This window comes from Metopolophium dirhodum, chromosome 3, assembly GCF_019925205.1.
Source record: "Metopolophium dirhodum isolate CAU chromosome 3, ASM1992520v1, whole genome shotgun sequence".
Taxonomy (NCBI): Eukaryota; Metazoa; Arthropoda; class Insecta; order Hemiptera; family Aphididae; genus Metopolophium; species Metopolophium dirhodum.
The window spans coordinates 5,285,725-5,307,063 of record NC_083562.1 but is presented as its reverse complement, the minus strand read 5'-3'; the positions used below and the strand labels follow the sequence as shown (position 1 = coordinate 5,307,063).

Below are 21,339 nucleotides of genomic sequence, written 5' to 3'. Positions count from 1 at the left end.
ACAGATTTATGTAATACAATTAAAATTACACATTTACAGTTATACATATTATACGCTCAATACTCACGCGTCGTGTTTGTTGTTTTATTCGTTGTTTGCCGTTCGCTCTATCCGATTCTGACCTGAGACGACGAAGACGATAATAAGACGCATAATATGCATTGTTCATCGTTTGTTACCGGTTTTGGATTTGACTGTTTACACAATAATCGTTGTAAAAAAAAACGTGGTCGACTATAATATTAGCCGGACAAAACAACGGTATAATCATATTATAAAATGTTAACGTCTATACGGACTCCAATCAATTCTAGATCCAAATATCGAGGAATAAGAACATAATATAGTAATTTAAAAATTTAGAAAAATCGTTTTTATATTTTTGATTTAAATAGGTACGATGGTACCTATTGTATTAATAATAATAATAACAATTATGTGGAACAGACATTTTGAAATATTAAAATACTTTTTCATACATATTATTTTATAATCAATAAACAACATTTTCCTTATAAAATTATCAATGGTGGTGTACGGTGGTCCAATGATTAACGGTACCCATTTCACATTGTGCTATTTTCGTCACGTCAGCTGAAATTTCTTGTAACATTTTTGCAATAAAAACCTATATCAATATTTAACCAATTTTGTTGAATTATTCAATAAAAAAACTTATAAAATATTATCACAAAATACATTTGTATTAAATTACATTTTAAGTATACTAATTTCTTACAAGTACGCATTACAAAAAGTTCTGAGCTTGCCGGGTTTGGATTATATTATATAGGTACTATATAAATAACTCATAGTCAATACTGGCGTAAAATTGTTAGACGGAAAAATTTATTTAGGTTTAGATGTGTTGTTTTGGATATTTCGACAAAATACTAATGTCTACACCACAGTTATTATATAGCATACAAATTATGAGTCTCTGTAATCGGGATGGCGGCCAACCGAGGCGAAATATTATTCCAACTCCAACTACTGTAAAGGTTACGGTTACCATATCATGATAACTCGACTCTGCTTCTTACAATTCAGTGAATTTAGCTGATCCGTTCCTTTATTAGGTATCTATTTAATCCGATATTGAATAGGTACACTATAATATTAATTACCTAATATGAATTTAAATGTTTACTAATATTGCCAATTTAATTCATGAATAAAATTATATTATGATGTTCGAAAAGTGTACCGGTATCGGTGAATCGCTCATAACACTTATACAATAATAATTATGACGTTTATTTTTGACTAAAAGTTCATACACAATCATATATGTGTATAAAAAGTACTATGTGTTTATGTAAGAATATATATAGGTATCATATTATATCTAGTACATATCTTCATCATCAAAATGATTGACAGTCAGTTGATTAACTCAATCTCCATCAACCGCGTTTTTCTCTAAAATGTATCTATATAATAATACACACTTATATAAAAAATATTACATTGCTAAAGACGTTTCCTATAATGTTTTACCAAAGAGAATGTTTTTACTCGTATTACACGTTTCAGAATAATATTAAGTTTCCAATTAGTGGGTACCTCTATTAGAATTATTAAATTAATCACTAGTTATATAATGACACACGTCAGTACTCAGTTGCCATTTAGGTAGATACCTATTATCTATATTGGAATGATAATTAAAAACTAGTTTGTTTTTTTCTTATTATTATTAGGAAATTTGTTTTTTTCTCTTGTAATAAATTATGAATAGGGTTCAAATATGAATAGTATCATACGTAATATAATTTTTATTGAGAGTAGAAAAATAGTCTATTGTTCTTATTATGCTCGGTACTCGGTACAGGTTAGTTACCTATCCACACAAAATAAAAATAATAACAATAATATCGTTAAAACTTTTTATTTTATACTTAAAATAAATTTCAAAAACATTTCTACTAACAAAAAATAAAACAAAACTATAAAAGTATATTTATATATATTACTAAAACTGCAATATGACCTGACTAAATGTTCGTGTTATTATAAAATATGAAATGGGAGCTATAAAAAAAAGCTGCTAATAGCCCAGTCGTCAATTAAAAAAAAAAGAATATTAAAAATTAAAACCTTTTTTTACAATATTAAATAAACTTCCGAAATTAATTAATATTTGATGTTAATTACGATTTATTGATCGGATTAAATCTGTATTAAATCGTAATCGGGTACCTAAGCTCATTCCTACGCTACGAGTAGTCAGCAGCCGATGTCCCTTTTTCGTGTCGTGTCCCCCTGGTGGTTTTTTCCTCAGAATCACGGTAAACTTTTGTTCATTTATTATTCGTTAACTATTTTTGTTTATTAGGTAATCCTTTTTATTTAATAGTAATATTTTTTAATTAACAATGAATTATTTTATTACAATTAATTAAAAAATCAAAAAAAAAAATCACTTTCATAATATCTCGTTCGGTTATACTCTGCGAAGTATATTGAGTAGTATACATGCACAGTAATCTATAATATATAAACACTAATTGTCCGTATGCATTTGTGTGTCACACAACTACATAAGACATAGTTTGACATGTCTTATGTGACATATACATTTACTATGCGTATGCGGACATAAGCCATGTTACTTTTGTCTTTCGCCGCTCTCAATTCACATCCTGCCCAGTTATACACAGTAAATTATTTGAGAACGCTACCTACGTATTATTTAGTTATAATATAAACGATCAATACGACCACTTGGCTTTGTATAGTGTATAAGTAAAATTATATGAATAATACGAAACGACAAAAATGCACAACAATTTTTCATGCAATTATATGTCACGGAACGATTTCACCAAGGTCTTACTTGGGTTGTCTAACCTATATAAATATATAATATTATACAGGTGCACACGTCGCGTGCATAATTATTAATTTATTAAACGATTAATTATTCTGTGTCATAGAGGCGAGGCGTATGGCATTGTCGTTATTCCTACAAGGAATCTGCAGGTCAGGATAGGATAATTTAGGTGACTCGCGTGCGTGCATTCTACCTTTAAGTGCCACTCGGGCGGGGCGACTTGTTTTGTCGTGTTGGAGGTGATATGGAGGCTCGTTCATGACTATAGTTTCGCAAAATTGTTATCGCCCTGCACTCTAGGACACGAGAAACAAAAAGCGATAATAATATAATATTGTGGTTAGCTGTCCGTTGCGATACGAATGACCGATGAATCCTAACCGAGCTTACCACGGTGGTTGCGGAGCACCATGGTTTTATAAAACCTCATTGTGCTATTCGTAAACGACGTGTGTAGAAAGTTGTCATCGAGAAACATTTATCGTCGAAATCCAGTGAAGTTCTAAGCCTTTGCGATCTGACTGCGATAAGAACGACCGAGGTGACCGCAAACTATATATTATTATTAAATTATTTACGGTTCTCACGTTCAGTGGGTGACCACGATATTCTCGTACGTGCCCTCCGTGTGCCCCCAGCCACCCTCCCTGCGCATTTAAATTTGTAAATTTTCCAACAATTCGTATTATAAAAACGGACGCCACAGCCGTTTTCTCCGCCTTTGTCGCAAACGGCCTTCGATTCTGTGCGACGAAATTTGCGCCGTGAGTTAGATCGACAACCAAACGTTTTCTTGTCACAGTTTGCGAGTAGTTATAATAATATATCATAGTGTAAGTTGGGTAAGTGAAACGAGTCTCGGTCACCTCCGGTCCGACGACACGCGTGCAGGTTACCTGTGGTAAGTCACTTGTACATCATATTACTTACACTTTACAGGTACCCGGTAAACACATACAGTTTTTGTACTATTATTGTATTTGGACATAAATAATATTATGATGTATGATGTTATAAAATGGGCAGGTTTGGATCACTGGATTCACTACCGTAATTCAGTATAGGTAGATACGTTTAATATTTTCATCGATTATATTATACCAATCCTTCCTAAGTTCAGGGTCGCATTATAACCTCCGTGCGTTTTCTCCAGACGGTAACATTTAAACTAGGTTACTAGGTACCTACCTCAAAAAAAAATTAGATGTCACACTATAATTATTCATAAGTAATTGGTTTTTCTCAATAGTTTAATTACCTTTACATTTTACAAAAATAACGTATAAATGAGAATCACGACGTCAAATAATTCCCGTAATAACTGTTTTATAATTGCTTAAAAGAGTTACTATATTTTTGGGCTGGGGCAATAATATTGTTTGCTCCGCGGTGGCCCATAATCCGGATCTGCCTAAGTTATATAAACGCGGAGTGATAGCACTTTATCGTTGCTGTATTACATTAATTATGTGTCACAGATCGACACACTTCCGATTCACCAGTCCACCACCACGTGCCCGGGAACTTTGTTCCGGCTCACCGACGGTGCGATCGGGTGGTTCTACTGCGCGCCGGCTGACGGTCCCAGACGACAGATGTCCATGGTGTCGGAGACGAACGTGGTGCTGATGGAGTCGTCGTCCGCGTCAGTGCACGTGCCGACGCTGGTGGTGACGTACCGGGCCGAACCGATACCGGAAGTGGTGTCCCAGTGTCCGTACGGTTCGGTGTCACTCAGGGCGGGCCGGTGTCTGACCATCGTCAACGAATTGCTCAACTGGGAAGACGCCGAAGAGTATTGCTCGCAAAACGGCGGTGGAGGTCACTTGGCCAGCATAGACAGTCATCGCACGCAAATGCTCATCGACACGATATTGATCAATAGGTAAGAGCAGAAAATATACACACGCGTAGGTAGTGTACAATCGTACTAATTTCCTACTTGTTCTGAACCGGTGCTGTTTATGGTTTGTGAAACCTTAAGTTCTCAGAGAAAAATCCTTTCCGATTCCGCGTTTACGCGATAACGGGCGGGTACTCACCAGTGAGTTCTGGCGTTGGGTAACGCGTACTAAATGATGAATGCCTATCTAATTCACTCGATCTTTGAGAAAATAAAATGTTTGTTGTTTGAAAAAAAAAATATAGAACAACATTTTATCAAAAACATTTAAAAACGAAATAATATATAGAATATTAAAAATTGTTTAATCAACAATATCAAAATGAACGAGTATTGGAGATGGAGCGAACGATTTAATGTAAAATTATTATTTTTTACAATCCATCTAAATTTTCATCCATCTTTCAGCCATATAATGTAAGATGATTTGTTTTACGCAGCAGTGACAGTGCGCCACTCAAAGTATACGTTCACGTGCCGTCACTGGTTAACCATCCGCGGTAGATCGATACCTATACTATAAGATTTACAACCAATTGTATTATTGACTTAATTATTTACTTGCTTATCATCAACACTAAATACGAAAAGGTTTGATTTAATCACTTGTTTTATGGAATGATCATTATTAATTTGACCTAGTGTTTAAGTGAACCGTGAAAACCGAGATATTTTAGAACAACGATATTAAATAACACGAGGCAGTCTTATATTAGGTAGGTAGTCTAAGTTAACGGCTGAAAACCGAGAGCAAAAAATAATACCAACCAGTGTAATTTTAACGGGAGTAAGAAATATTAGCTATCAGTTTGTTTTTGACGGAATAAACTGAAATCGATAATTCAGAAATACTCACCAAAATGGAAAAATTATATGGATGAGATAATGGATGTGGTTTATAGGGAATCAACTATTAAGATAGTTGTGTTATAAATGACGAGTGATGCAAATTTTAATGATGTGAATACAATCAAATACACAGGTTTTCGTCTTGTGGTAAGCACGTAGGTACACAATATTTAAACATTCACTAAGGGTCTATATAATATATTGTATATTTTCACGTTTATACACAACTACGTAAGCCGGAAATAGGTCTCATATTGACTATTGTTGATGGATAAAAGATGTTTATTTATTAACTTGTAATCATCGTACCTTGGACATTCGGTAAAATGACGTGGATATATAATCGATTAACACGGATGATGTGTCTTATATATAAATAAGCTATACGATTTTTCTCTTTTTTTTTTAAGCCCGAGCTACAGTGACAACGCTCCGTATTGGATCGGAGCTACTGACATGAACAACGAAGGATTTTTCAAATGGACAGACTCGTCGCCGTTCACTTATTCCAGTAAGTCGAGTGGTTAACGGTCCCGCATAGAATAAAATGTATACGAATGTGATCCAACTAAATATCGGTACGATCTGTTTTCTCGTTTATTTTGTAGACTGGTATCAAGGACACATACACCAACCGTACAGTGGTCCGAATTCAAAACAGCCAAACGACGACGGACTTAGTAGACAGGACTGTGTCGAACTCAGACAAGTGTACAGGCCCCAAAACCGGTTGCTCAAGTACTTTAATCGGAATTCGTCCTACACTTGGAACGACCGCGATTGCTCTGTGAAAAATCGATTTCTATGCCAAACGCAACAGCACACCTCTTTAAACGATTATGGTAACGTTCATTTTATTCTATATAGGTAGTCTATTCCATACGTCAAAGGATTTTATTTTTTAAATTTTAATAAATTATAAGAAAAAAATCGACCAACTGTTCTATAGACTATAAGTTTTATTTGTATATATTTTTTATCAGATCCGGACGAATCGAGCTGTAATGTAACGATGAAACTAACCAGCGAGATGAGATTCGCTTCGGTCTCGAGCCCAGGTTTCCCACAACCTTACCCTGACAACCAAGATTGCACTTTCAGCGTAGAAGTGCCCCGAGGTTATCAGATTGAAGTTGAATTCGAAGAACTCATGTTGGAAAACGAATCAACGTAAGTTTAAATTTATGTTTCAATAACACTTTGCAGGGCATTATAATATATCTATATTTACCGTGGAATATACAAAGGACATTTTCTACCCAGATCATCATGAACATTTTCTCTCCGAGTTTTGAACATTTTTATGTGCATTATAATTATTATAGTTATAATTGAATATTGGTATATAAGTATATAACTATCAAAGTTAAAAAGTATATTGTATGATTTATAAGTTCATAACTTTAATTAATAAATTTAAAAGTAAAAATTAGGTACCATTGTTTAATTATTAATTAAGTATGAACACGCTGATTTATTGATAGAAAGTCAAAATAATTATCTTCACATTTACTTAGGTCGGGGCCATGGCTATGTCGACTATGGCTGGTTCGATGAAATTTCAAATTAATTTTTACGTCATATTTTGCTGTCAAGCTTTGCCTTTACATGAAGATTTATTTTTAACACAAACCTACCTTTCTCAATTTACTATTATTTTTGTCTGGTACATAATATTATGATTTGAACGTGAACACTTTTCACCATTTTGTTTTGGCTATTAAAAATTAAAATTAAATATTAGTATTACACTACAATACATTTCAAACAATGTTTTCATCAGTAACATATTTCAAAACAACACTGCTTAACCCGATCTCAGCATAAAATTGTATATTATTTTGTTTTACTAGTAATTAGTGTTTGAAGTATGAAATATTTCAGAAAAACGTGAAACATTGACTTTTTTTTTTCATACAAATATTGTTTATGGTTGTTTTAGTGCGTTTTATCAATTATTGATTATATAGTCCAAGCGTATATAGGTACTAGGTATAATCATTGATATTAATGGAATATGATTGCTGCGGTGGACATATTACTAAAGTGTATGTTATGCGTTCATAATGTGTTTACAGTTGCAGTTACGATTACGTTGAATTAATTCCCGGTGACGACGACGAGGGCCCTAAACACTGTGGTGACAAGAGCGACATACTCAAACTAACTAGGTTTGTCACGAAGAGGCCCAAGTTGAGGATACATTTTGTATCAGACTATTCGCACGCGTTCAGCGGCTTCAAGGCTCGCGTATCCGCCGAACACGGTAAGTGGTGAACTTCGTGCAGATACCTATCGCAGGTATAAACGTTTGCTGAAATATTATTCACTAATCGCGTTTTATGTTGTGTGTGTGTGATAAACAGTCAACAACGAGTGTGACGACGCGAGACAGCAAATGTTCAATGGGTCGTGTTATTTGTTTGCCAGTTACCCGGAAGTGTCTTGGCACACAGCCAGGAGTATCTGCAACGGAATCAAAGTACCTACTATACAGTATTATTATTATTGTTGTTATTATATCGATGTAGGCGCGTGAATGCATGGAAGACATTTTCTAAATTCTTACGTGTCTGTGTGTTGTTGTTCCGTTTGCAAAGGCGGAATTGACGAGCGTTCATAATGCCGAGGAAGAACAGTTCGTCGAATCTTTTATCCGGGAGTCGACGGACAGCCGATCCGCGATTTATTGGTTGGGCGGAGCGTGGAATGACAAATCCTGGTACTGGGTGGACAACTCGACAGAAACGTTTTCAGGTTCGTTGTTTACGTTATAGGTATATCCTAAAAAAAAAAAAAAAAAATGTTAATCGTACAATAAAATAAATTGTCATTATACAACCCGTATGTGCACAGCTTGGTTGGCGACCGACGCCGCGAATGCATTGGCGTACAAGGATATCTGTCTCGCAATTAGTTGGCTATCGTCACCACCTGTAAATCTACCCAGAGGCCTTTACTGGACGGCCAACGACTGCAACACGGTCGGAGGGTATATATGTAAAAAAAATCAAACGAGTAAGTACCGTCCATTTCGTAATGATAATAATACTATATAACGATAAAAAATACTATGTGTACGACACGCGTTGTCGCTGTTATTCATAATATTATAATGTAACGATAAAACTATACATATATAAGCATGTGTTAGCTTTAGGGTGATGTTGACTGGACGGCTAATTGAAAAACCTTCTCGGTAAAAATAAAAAATAAATTTGTTTACATAGCGACAAAATTCCCAACGAGGGTAAGAAGGTATCGATCAATATTTTAGATTGAAACCCGGTCGAGTGTATGAGCTGGGCATTCAAATTGGTATAAGAAACAATTTTTTTTTATTGTTAAAACAAACAAAAAATATTTTTAAAAATTAAAATTGTCTGTACACTTAATTAAACAATAACAAATAATCAAAAGCAGAACTAGATGTATAACAAATAAATCAATCCCCTTAAATCCTAAAAAAAACGTACGTTCCAAAACTAAACTATAAACTTTGTTCAAAAAAGATATACTAAATAAGTTAAATCTTTTACTCTCCGATCGATTTTCTTTTAACAATTATAATTATAAGCGAATCTGATTTACATTCAACATTATATAGTAAATTGAATATTAATGAAATCTATTGTAATAATTATTAAAACCTTTTAAAGTAAAACGTAATGATTTACCCATGGCTGGCTGATTATGCGACACTATCCTGACAATGTCAGAATTAACAAATTAAAATATCATATTATCTAATAATGTCAATAAATGATTCATTTACTAATATTACTGTAAATTGTTAAAATTATTGAAACTAGAATTATCGGATCATTACAATTTAAACACCACAATGTCCGGCGTAAAAGGGATAATAACGTCGTTAAATTATCCGGCCAACTATTATCACAACTTGGACTATTGGATACACGTGGTCGGTCCGTACCAGTCGCGAATCGTTTTCCAATTTGATTCCATAAACATCGAGCCTCAAGCCGATTGCCTTTACGATTTCGTCGCCGTGGTGGAACCGAAAGAACGTGAAAACCGAACAATGACGGTTTGCGGTTACCGCGGAAATCATCTGGAAGAGTGAGATTGTATTGTTATTATTACTACTACAACAATAGTCAATATTATAATTTATCTGTTGAACAAAAAAAAAAAAAAAAACCATAATAAACAAAAATCCACAACGGTTTTACATTGTCGAATTCTAATGACATATTATTACAGTTACATCTTCGTTACCGATTTGAATGAGGCGTTCGTGCACTTCCATTCGGACTACTCCGTATCCAGTTCAGGTTTTCATCTCCAGTGGAACACCGTCGACATGTCCGGTTGTCCGTCGCAAACACTGTCCGCTCTCGAAGGCCAAGTCGTCAGTCCGAACTATCCTAACTTCATACTTCCAAATCTCAACTGCGTCACCATGATACTGGCACCGGGTGAGGGCTATGGGCAGACGGCCATAAAACCATCGTTTTAAAACACTATATTGTACCACCGTGACTCGCGAGTGCGGTATTAATATGCATTTTTTGGGTCTCGCAGTCGGCCACCGTATATGGATCGATTTTGTCGACTACAACTTGGACGAATCCCAAACGTTCAAGTTGTATCTGTCGAGAACTGCGGACAATATAACTCCGTTTAAATATCGGAACTCAATCAACGACGGTGCGTTTTTGTCGGAAGGCGAGAGCGTCAACATCGAATACTCAACGAACCGCTTGCCCAGGGGGAGGGGTTTCAAAATAGCGTACAAAATGGGTATGTACATACGGCTGACAATGTTATAGGGCCGCGACAACGGTTAAAGTTGTACGACATTGTGATACGTAATTATATGTTCGTAAATAAAACCCATTTTAGTGGTGGACTTTGACGAAGAACGAGCGATCGTGCTACAGAATGACACGTCCGGATTCATGTACAGGTTAAATTATCCGTTACCCATGCACTTTCCCAAATTGCGGTACAAACAGAGACTGTTGGCTTCGGTCGGGCAGAATATCCAATTGCAGTTCCACCGCGTGGTGCCGGCGCAAAGTAAGCGTTTTCAAAATATATAAATAAATCGAAATTATATCCGTCTCGGCGGGTTAATGGCTATACAACTATATGTTATACCTGATATCTATATAATAATAATAATAATATAATAGCAGTGGTCGTCATGGACATATTATTATATTATGTCACAACCCATAACTTCGGGCAGTGGCGTAGCCAGGATTTTCCTTTTTTGTTTGGGAGGGGGGGGGCTGATAATGTGTTCGCACAGAGTTGTTTGAACTAGGATCTCCGACAAGTTTAGCATACTGATGCCGAGGTTTTATTTTAGGTTTCGGTTCAGGTATACAGGTACGGCTAGTATACATTTTTATTTGCAATAATTTTTATAGCCCTCATGGAAATACATTTTTGATTTTCTTAAAATTTCGGGGGAGAATTTTCGATTTACAGTCCCGGCACACTTCTGGCAACGCCACTGACTTCGGGTCCAACCCTCTTTCTAAACCGATTCTCTACGTGAACATTGTTTTCAATTGATATTTTTTTGCAGTGGACACCGCCTTAGGCCGTACCGTGTGCCCGGGTCAGCAGTCAACGACCGTCATCGAAATCCACGATCATTACGCCGCTGAGAACGGCACGTGGTGGCTTCTGTGTGAAAACGTCGAACAACCAAAATCCGTGCCGATATCGATCACTTCGTTTCTCAACTCGATGTCCGTAGTCGTTGTGTACGGCCAGAAGCCGGCGATGGATATGGTATCCGCAAACATTTCAGTGAACGTAAAACCCGGTTCGTATCAAATTGTTTCTAATTTTATATTTTGTAGGCACTGGTCTATTTCTATCCGCGTAGTAGCTTTGGTCGCCCGCGAAACGTTTATTTTTTTTTTTTTTTTACTTCCCAAACAATTCAAAGAAACGATTATTGTGGTTACATCAATAGTGTATTGTTTTTGCGAATTTTTCGGTTAACTATTTTCCGCTGAAATCGCCGCGGGTAATATGAAAGATCCGAAAGTTCAATACGGCACGTCCTTCTATATATTTAGATTTGTGATTGAACACAAATATTGCTTTTGAAAATGTTATTTTTTTCAAGTTTTTTCGTCACAAACTGATATTTAAAAAAAAAAAAAACAAAAAAAATTACCACACCCCCGTTGTCTGAAATTTATCACCAACTCTCGGATGACTTACGGCAGGGGTCGGCAACCTATCGGGCCATAATTTGTTTCAGTTTTTAATGGAGGGCCGCATACAAAATTAAAATATTAAAAAATATAATTTTAACAAATAATACTAATATATTTACAGATAGCAACAAACATATTATGAATTTAACATTGCAGTTGTGCTTATTAACTAATTTTTAATTAAATACATTAGTAGAGACAATTTAAAAGTTTTAAAATAATTATTAATTAATTCTTGAATGCAATTTAGTATACAAATATTAAGTTACTAGTGTGATTTTTGAGGTTGAATTTTTCCCGCTTATTCATTTATATCCGCTTTTAAATTGGATGTTGATATCCTTAAAACAGCGTTCAAGTGTTCATCGCTTAACCGTGAACAATATTTATTTTTTCGGAATTTAAGTATTGAGAATGTCTGCTCACAAATATATGTGCTACCAAAAGCAGTAATCATTTTTTTAGCAAAACTTTTAATGCCTTTAAAATCTATTTCAGAAAGACTCGAAATATTTTAAGGTCATTACTTTCTTTAAAAGCATTTTTAAGAATATCGTTGTTTTGTAATTCTATGACTTCCATCTGTAAATTAGATTCAACATCGTCAATGTCGACAGAAAAAGGGTTTTGAAACAATTTGATTTTATTCTCTTGTACGTAAAAATCAGAAAATCGTATTGAAAATAGATTTAGATTACGTAGATTACGTTTTCGATCATAGCTTATCTCGCATTGATTAAATATTATTTATATATTTATAACAATTTTAGCTACAAAATTAAAATTTTAAACACCATGAATTATATTTGGAGGGCCTCAGCAAAAAGTTCCGAGGGCCGCGGGTTGCCGGTGCCTGACTTACGGGATCCCAAGCGCGGCTTATCATAATACTATAACGTCTGATATCTGTCTGATTGTTGCATATTATCGCTATATACACGGTCGTCAATAAACCTATGCACGTCATTATACAATTTAATACGGTACCATTTATTTCGCACATACCATGCACAGATGCCGAATCCAAAAAGAAACTTGTCGCCTTGGCAAAGATTCCGGAAACAGCCAACAACAGCAGGATCGAGTCTTGCAAGCCCAACCCTTGCGTCAACGGTGGCACGTGCGTCATCCGGAAAGCCACGCACACGTATCACTGCAAGTGTCACGGCAACTATACCGGTAAATATACGACGTTTAACTTCCAAAGTATAGTTTATAACATATTATTATCGTTCGGAACATTTCCACGTGTGTTCATTGTTCATAATGTGCAGACATAATATTCGATGTAAAGTATATTATTATATGAAATGTGTACAATGCCCAATAATTGTATGGTGGTCAAATATAGTTGCAGGAAAACGTAAAATACTTCTACGAGTGTGCACACAGTATTGCAAAATATATCAACGGGCAAAGTAAAAAAAAAAATCACCATATTATTATCGGTAGACGAAATATTCTCATATTTTGCTCATACTTTGTTGAACGTCGAAAACAATCTAGCTGCACAGCAAGCTAAAATGTGTACAAAACGTTTGCATATCATTTTATTTTGATCTTATTAGTAGAGTAATATCGTAATTCCTATTTCAATATTGTCTAATATATTTTTAATTTCATCCGCACAGTGTCTGGTTTTTTAGTCTAGTTTTTATCGTTTTTCCCGGCAACATTTTCTTCACTGTGGTGTATTCGGTATTCCAATAACAGATGGTGTGATATAATGTCAATTAATACAATATAAAGACTAATTTTATATAAAATATACAAAATATATTTATTCGATATCCACCTATATCGTTTATATTATATAATATATTGTATTTCAAATTACACATAGGATTTAAGACGAAGTATATTTTGCACGGCCATCTCCACGGAGAACCGTGCATGCGCTTAGGAAATATTGAATTTATAAAATATTTCTGGTTGAGACTTAAACCGTATTATATTTTGACATCAATAGACTTTTGAAAATATTACAAAAAATGCAAACGTAACAAAAAATAAAATAAAATAATATAACGAGAGCGGTTTATTATTGATAGAAAACGTTTTGCAATGGAAATCAATTTGATTATGAGTTTGTATCTATCATGACGTGTACAATATATCTACGACATACGTAATACTTCTTACGCTAACCGTGACACGGTAAATAAAATTATAGTGTCAAACGCGAAATCATTTATTTAATCATTTATATTATTATGTTTCTAAAGCAATTATTCTTTTATTTTTCGAACAAACATTAATGACATTATATTTAATTCAATAATTATTGTGGTAGTTCAGTATTAATTATTAGTGCGTTGTATACTGAATAAATGTAAAAGTTAAACAAACGTGAAATGCTCAAGACCATTAACTTATAAGACGAGCCAGAAATGCGATGACGAACTATAACCGTAAATCCATTTAGGCGAAAAACGAAAACTTAAAATTGAAAAAGTCGAACCGCAATGATTGACGACGACGATTTGTCGGTATTCGAACGCGTTTAAAAACGTAACTTATATATTATTTTATATAACGCTAACACCATTACTGGGTGATATTATATCGTACATACAGGAACGTTCTGTTCGCTTACCTACTGCGATCTGGGCTATTGCGTTTTTGGCGAATGCATTTTGGCCGGCAGCAACGGCTTCGAGTGCAAATGCCAGTACGGGTACATGGGACGGTTTTGCGACGAAAAGATCAAACCATGCGAGCTGAACCCGTGTAAGGACCGAGGCGATTGTGTGTCGTTGGGCGATTCCGACTACCAGTGCAGGTGTTACGCATACTGGACGGGTGAGTGGACCTCATACGCACTTAACACCCATATTATAATATAACGAAAAAAAAAACAGATGTAGGTAATACATAATATAAATACACTATAACATATGAGGGACAAGTGTAAAACATATAGCGACACAAACGCGTATGTATAGAGTTGCCTTTACGGATTTGACTCACGTCCCGCATTATATTATGTATTTTATACTGTATTGCAGGTGATCAGTGCGAGAGGAAAATGCTGCACATCACGTACAAGCCGTTAACGGAACGAATGCTTCAGGAACCATTTTGGCTGGGTCTACTCACCGTGTTCGTGGTCATGGGCATACTGGGAATAATATGGTGCGCTAAACGGCACGTGCCCGAAAAAATCGAGAAAATATTGTCCGAAGAAGCCGAACGCAGTAGACACTGTGAGTAAAACGATTGGAATTTAACCGGAGTGCCCACCCGCCCCCCCACCCACTGTACAATATAATATTCTCGTATATTATGTATGTATGTATGTATACCTACCTACATTTTTATACGCACACCCAATATACAAGATAGGTGGTCACCCAAATGATATTGTCAGTTCAAATGGAAATAGTAAACATTTGTTTGTTTTGGCACGTATGCAGTCAGGTGTAGTATATAGTTCTTGGTCTGTTTGTATCCATATAAAACTTCTAGCCGGTGATAATATAACAAAACGCGTGAAAAAATACATTTAGATGTATAATCAATAATAATGATAAAACTAATTGATATTAATATATTATATGTCACTTAAAAGTGTTGGACGAAACACATCATTATTATTTCGACCGAAATATCGAGTGCAATTCAAATCGCGGTATACTTTTTTCGTCCACATATTATTAACTTCATAGATTTTATCTGCAAGTACTGAAGTTTTAAATTTATTACAATACTATAATAATATGTCTTCTGAAACTGTATAAAAATAAAACTTTTAATTAAAAAAAAAAAAAATAATACTTTTCTAAGCAAAACTTTTGGACTGTCGCAGTATAGTTTTTGAAAATAATAGTATATATATATATATTATGTTCACTAGTATATTTCAATATATTCGCATTCCGTTAGTTATTCAAAACGATTAATTTCAATGAACAAGTTTGAACTGCCTGATGCTTTTTAGGCGGTGATATATTTAAAACGGAAAATACGTACAGCTGGTATACAACGAAATATCATATTCGTTGTACGTATATTATATGCTTAATGTAATCAGATAGCAGATGAGCTAAATTCTCATTTTAGATTAATACAAATAACCCAAACCCGTTAATAAGTAATAATTTTTTTTCACGTATATTTCGTGCGGTTAACTCTACCTATTTCCAAAAACTGTGCAGACTTTCTGTATATTATTTTATGACCTAAACCGTATACAATGCGCGTGCGCCACGTTAAAGGAAACATTTTTCCGAACAAACGGGTCGTAAAACACGATTTTTCAAAAACGATTTGTTGTGAATGGTTTTTCGTGTTACATTGAAACCCCTCCTATACAATAGTGTAGTATTAACGAAATTCCTCCGAGGCCTTATATAGGCGCTATTTGGGCGCTTAGCTTCCAATCACGTTCCAGTAATTCGGCTAAATCCCGTGTCGAAATATCGATCGTAAGTGCAAATATAATAATATGGTCTATAGTTCGCCATCTCCTCTGCAATCCTTATCTAACCACAATGTTTTCCATGAAATCGCATCGGTGTACAAGTTCATATTATATGCATATACCTATATACATACTTACACCCGACCCTGTGACGGTGTGACCCGTCACTGTGCCTCCATCTTGGGCGGGTTTAGACTTGAGCGTTACGCAGTGATACATATTATTAATTGAGTCGGTGGCCGGCGAATGGCGATATACGCGTTACAGATACGAATCAGGGACTGGAACCTTTTGAATTTATCGGTATCGGTTCTCCAAAAATGAAATAACGGTTCCGGTTCCGGTTCTGGTTCTTTGATGAAAAAAAATAAAGGCACCGGTTCCAAATAACTTTGGTACCGAATACTGAATAATATAATAATTTAAAATACCTATCCGGAATGCGGGCTTAATTAATAGATGAGAAATATAAGAAAACTCATAATATGATATCATATCATAGATAATACACAAAACAGCAATACCATTTGATTATAATAAATAAAATTATTTTATTTTTCAACCTAAAAATACCTTTTTAATTAAAAAAATCCGGTTGAGTTCCCGGAGAAACCCGGACCTAATTTGATCAAAATATTAAGGTTTCGGTACTTAATATTTTAAAGGTCCCGGTTCCAGAACCAGTTCTTTTGGGTTAGGTCCTGTCCCTGTTACGAATGCGTTGTGTTCATAATGTATAATTATACAGTTACAGTGAATGCTTCCGGCCGGATGTCGAGCGTACGGGGCGAACTCCTGGTGCCAACTGTGAAGACAAACGGAGCGACGCCGTCGGAAGGTGGTAACTCGCCGCCGCCGCAGCCGAAAACTTTCCTCAGACGATTGGGTATACGAAAACCTTCATTAATGAGCCTCACCAGTCCGTTACAGACGGGCCGGACGGCTCGTACGTTCAGCCTGGACGATTTGCTCAGGCCACAAGTTCCGAGTAAGGTGTCGACTATACGCCCTCTCCCAAAACCCTTTTAACCACCTTTTCGCACCGCATTGCACTTCACAATATTCTAACATTACTTCTACTTCTATACTTCTATTTCTATAATTAAATACATATTTATTATATATATACACTATATGTATATATATATATATATACACACACAAACACACACACATATATCTATATATTGGCACCTCACCTGGACTTGCTCTCTTACACTATCTAATATCTATTATTATTATTATTATTACTATTATTATTACTAGTGTGTTGATATTAACGTTTTTCGTGTACATATAAGTAATACACCAAATCCTTTTATTTGTTTTTTTAGTTTTGATACTTATAATTATTAAGGCCCCCGGAGCCAATGTAATTGTGTCCACAAAAATACGCTCTGCGGGAATAATGATCATGTTCTGTAAAATCAACCAAATTTGATAAATTATTTTTTAAAACTAATAGAGGTTAACATTCTATAGACTATATTGAAATCCGTTTTTCAATAATTTAATCTCAAAGCTTTTTTTCATTTTATAATATTTTATAATACAATAAAATCGGAATTCAATATGGCCTGTAGGAAGTCTTCTTCTTTCAAATAAAAAAATAGTTATCAAAATCCGACAGTTATACTAAGCCTGAGAATTATTCCTCTGAAGTAATTTTTTTCGATGTAATACACCGTATTACAAAAGTATTATAATAATTATAATACTTTTTATTGAGGTGGCAACTAAAATATAAAATATAATTTTCAATTTTTTTAGAATAATTGTGGAAAATTTGAAAAACCGGCACCGGGCACCCTTAATATACAATTATAATATGGTATCGTGTAAATTTAATATTAATTTATTTCATTATTATTATTACTATTACTATTATTTTGATAATACATATTATACGTCACGACTCACGACACTATACCTATTTTAGCTTGTATATATTTTATTTAACCTATACATAGCACGTCGTTTATGTCATGTAAATATTATATAATACCTTTTCGTATATTATGATTCATAGTACATATATTATTACTATAATAACTAATTAAAGTGGAGCTTTTGCGGATATAGTCGATTAACAACAATCGTAAAATTTTAGGATTCAATCAATACCGCGCCAAGCAAAAAAAGCGCATCACCGTCGAAATTTCGTACCACTATAGCCGATAAATCGGAAATACTTCAACAGCTCATATCACCTGGGCTCGAACGACAAGCCAGTTTCAACGACGAAATCAACCTGGTGGACAAGCTATCGACCAATAACATCGGACCCAACGACATTGTCTTACCACAGTCGAATATTTCGCAAGAAACGAGTTTTTCAAACGACTGTTCCATAGGTAATATACCTACACTCTGTATTTTCAGTGGTGAAGTTGAGACCGTAAATGATAACGGTAAGTGGTAACTGGTTTCTTGTTATCACAACGAAACAATCACCTATTATATTTGTATTTGATAGTTATTTTCGTAACCAGTAACCGCATAACTGTAAACATTTTACTTGAGTAGGATTGAATTCTATTTTTTGGTATTCTTCAATGTCTGCGTGGTATTTATTTATAAACATTGTTTAAGAGCTAATTATAGCTGAATCTGAATTGTTTTTTTCGGAAATAATTGTTTGCGGATCACGGAGCAGTGTGTGAAGTCAACATTTTAGTATTTTACTGTAGTCGATGGGCAACCATACTACCTTAAATCGTAGTATAAGAGCCACTATCCGCTGTTGATTTCGAACGCACACATAATATATATATGTATATAGAATGTATATTGTATTATAGATGCATTGGATTGAAAGCGTTACGCGTTACATTTGTCAGTGTCGCTGATATTTTCACGCGTTTACTCCTATGGTTCTAGCAGAGCCTCCCAAGAGAAGTTTTCACTTCAAAAATTGACTAAATGTTATCATTTTTAATTCAGACGAAGCTGTACAAAAAATTGAGAAGAAAGTCACGTTTGCCAGGTTGATGAATAAATTTCAATCGGAAATGAGCTCTACGAGTTCAGAGATAGATCCTCACTCTAAGCGCAATTTGAGAAGACCTTGTCCCAACCAAGGGAGTGATTCTACGTCCAGTCTGGAATGTGCATTAGGTATATTATATATTTACATAGATCTAACCAGAGCTAATAATCAAAATTTTGGACAGAGATCTAGTTAAGTTAGTTATTTCATCGTCCAGGATATTTTTGGTTTTTAAATGATACGGTGTTAAAATTATAAATTGATTGGTCAAGATACTGGCTGTACTGGCTTTATTTAAATTATTAAACCAAGAATGTTTCATTTATGCTATAGAGAACCGAAACCCAAATACATTATCGCTAAACCAATACCAACAACAAACGGGCCAAAAAGCCATGAGTGCAGATTCAATTTTGGCCATGTTTCGAAATTTCAACACGGCAATGGCGATGACGGAAATGAGTAATTACTTATCGGCATCCACGACACCAAGTTGTTCCAGTTTGCAAGACGAAATTGTGGGCAGCGAAGACGAGTCGTTGATGTCAAACAATGCTCATTCACCAGGCGGTGGCAAAGAATCCCCCACGCGATATCGTTACTCAAACGTGATTCAAGTGAGTAAAGTGATACCTAGTTCCATATTGAATACATATATATGTTTAATAAAAATAATATCCGTTGTTAATTTATTAATAAATACAGTACCTTTGTATAGTATTAACTTTTATATTAATTTAATTTATTTATGATCAGCTACCGGTAGTGGACATGTTAAGCTCGCAACGGAACAATTCAAACAATCCATTGAACAGCCTGCAACATCCTCCGTCCATACTACTCGAAGTGCCCAACTATCGTATGGACTGTTTGTCGCCGATACATGAGCTACCGACACCGGCGCCATCCCCATCTCCCACGCCCATCATATCGAGGAAGTCAGCGTTCAGTTGTCTGAAAGACATGGACAACTTTCAGCAGCAGAAGGTTTTTTTTTTAAAATAATCAGCATTTGTATGTAATTTTTTTTTTAATCTAAAAAAAAAATTTTTTATCAAGGGACCACCTTCTCTCAAGGTACCAACTGAACCACCAACGGTCCAAGCTGAACAACTGACCATACCCACACTAGTCATTCAACAACCGACACCCATCAATTCACCAAGTATGGAATTCCCCGGGTCTCCACCGCCACACAAAGAGAAACCACTCAACCGGAAGATGTTGAAAGACATGGAGAAGCCGATATCGCTGGATCTGCCTGCGCCACCACCGGTCATCACCGTTACATGTATGAGCGATTCAGATACGGAGTCTGTGACCACGAAAAACGGTACGGACTCGTCAAAAAACGGAGGAGGCATGTGTTACCTTAGTCCATTTTCTATGTGTTCCCGGGCCGACAGAATAGCCTCGGAGTCGAACCTCAGCTCGTCTGGGTACAGTTCGGGCCCATCCCGGTGCAACTCGAACACCCGGCTGTGCCCATTGGACTGCGGCGAAGAACCAAGGCGCATATCACCGCTGATCCACACGCCCGAGATCAGGGAAATGGACTCGGAGACGACGTTCTCCGAAAACGACGACGAGGGCTTCGACACAGAAACGGCAGACCCGAAGACGGACCACCGAACGAAACACCACTACCGGAACGCAGAACTTGAATCGGAAACCCTGAAGCCTGGTGTGACCACCACTGGTCTCAAGGCTTACACTTCTGGCTCAGAGCCGGAAGCGCTTGGTCGTCACCTGCAGCAACAGCAGCAGCAGCAGCAGCCGGTGCCGTCAATCACGGTTCAACAGTATCCGTCGACACTGCACCTGTCCACGGACATGCTGTACGAGAAGAGCCCGGTGAGTTCGAGAAGTGAAAGCCCGCTTAGTGACAAGACAGTGTTCAGGTTCTCGCCCATGTTCTACGGCCGCATCACCGACTCGGACAGTATATACGACTTTACGAGTTCGGATTGCGCGATGAAGAAGCGGACGGGCAAGAAGAGAGAGCGAAAGAGGAGACACTTCGGCGGTGGCGGTGGGGTATTCGGGGGATCCACGTGCACAACTCCGTCGGAGCCGTTGCCATCCAACAATGGCGTTCTGCTGTTGGACGTGCCCGGCAGGAACGATAGA

The 21,339-nt window shown here is 35.9% G+C and overlaps 1 protein-coding gene across 1 annotated transcript in view; it reads left to right on the top strand.

Moving 5' to 3' along the window:
* Window positions 1-21,339, top strand: part of LOC132941586 (uncharacterized) — a 109,440-nt gene that overhangs the window by 84,710 nt on the left and 3,391 nt on the right. Inside the window, 23 exon segments of the mRNA XM_061009705.1 lie at window positions 4,315-4,721; window positions 5,999-6,099; window positions 6,197-6,430; window positions 6,572-6,758; window positions 7,667-7,854; window positions 7,955-8,070; window positions 8,189-8,345; window positions 8,445-8,606; window positions 9,401-9,671; window positions 9,816-10,030; window positions 10,137-10,355; window positions 10,458-10,634; window positions 11,152-11,394; window positions 12,812-12,976; window positions 14,375-14,599; window positions 14,806-15,003; window positions 16,969-17,208; window positions 18,331-18,356; window positions 18,358-18,631; window positions 19,164-19,337; window positions 19,543-19,826; window positions 19,966-20,196; window positions 20,269-21,339. Of these exon segments, the coding sequence (XP_060865688.1) occupies window positions 4,315-4,721; window positions 5,999-6,099; window positions 6,197-6,430; window positions 6,572-6,758; window positions 7,667-7,854; window positions 7,955-8,070; window positions 8,189-8,345; window positions 8,445-8,606; window positions 9,401-9,671; window positions 9,816-10,030; window positions 10,137-10,355; window positions 10,458-10,634; window positions 11,152-11,394; window positions 12,812-12,976; window positions 14,375-14,599; window positions 14,806-15,003; window positions 16,969-17,208; window positions 18,331-18,356; window positions 18,358-18,631; window positions 19,164-19,337; window positions 19,543-19,826; window positions 19,966-20,196; window positions 20,269-21,339 (5,565 nt within the window).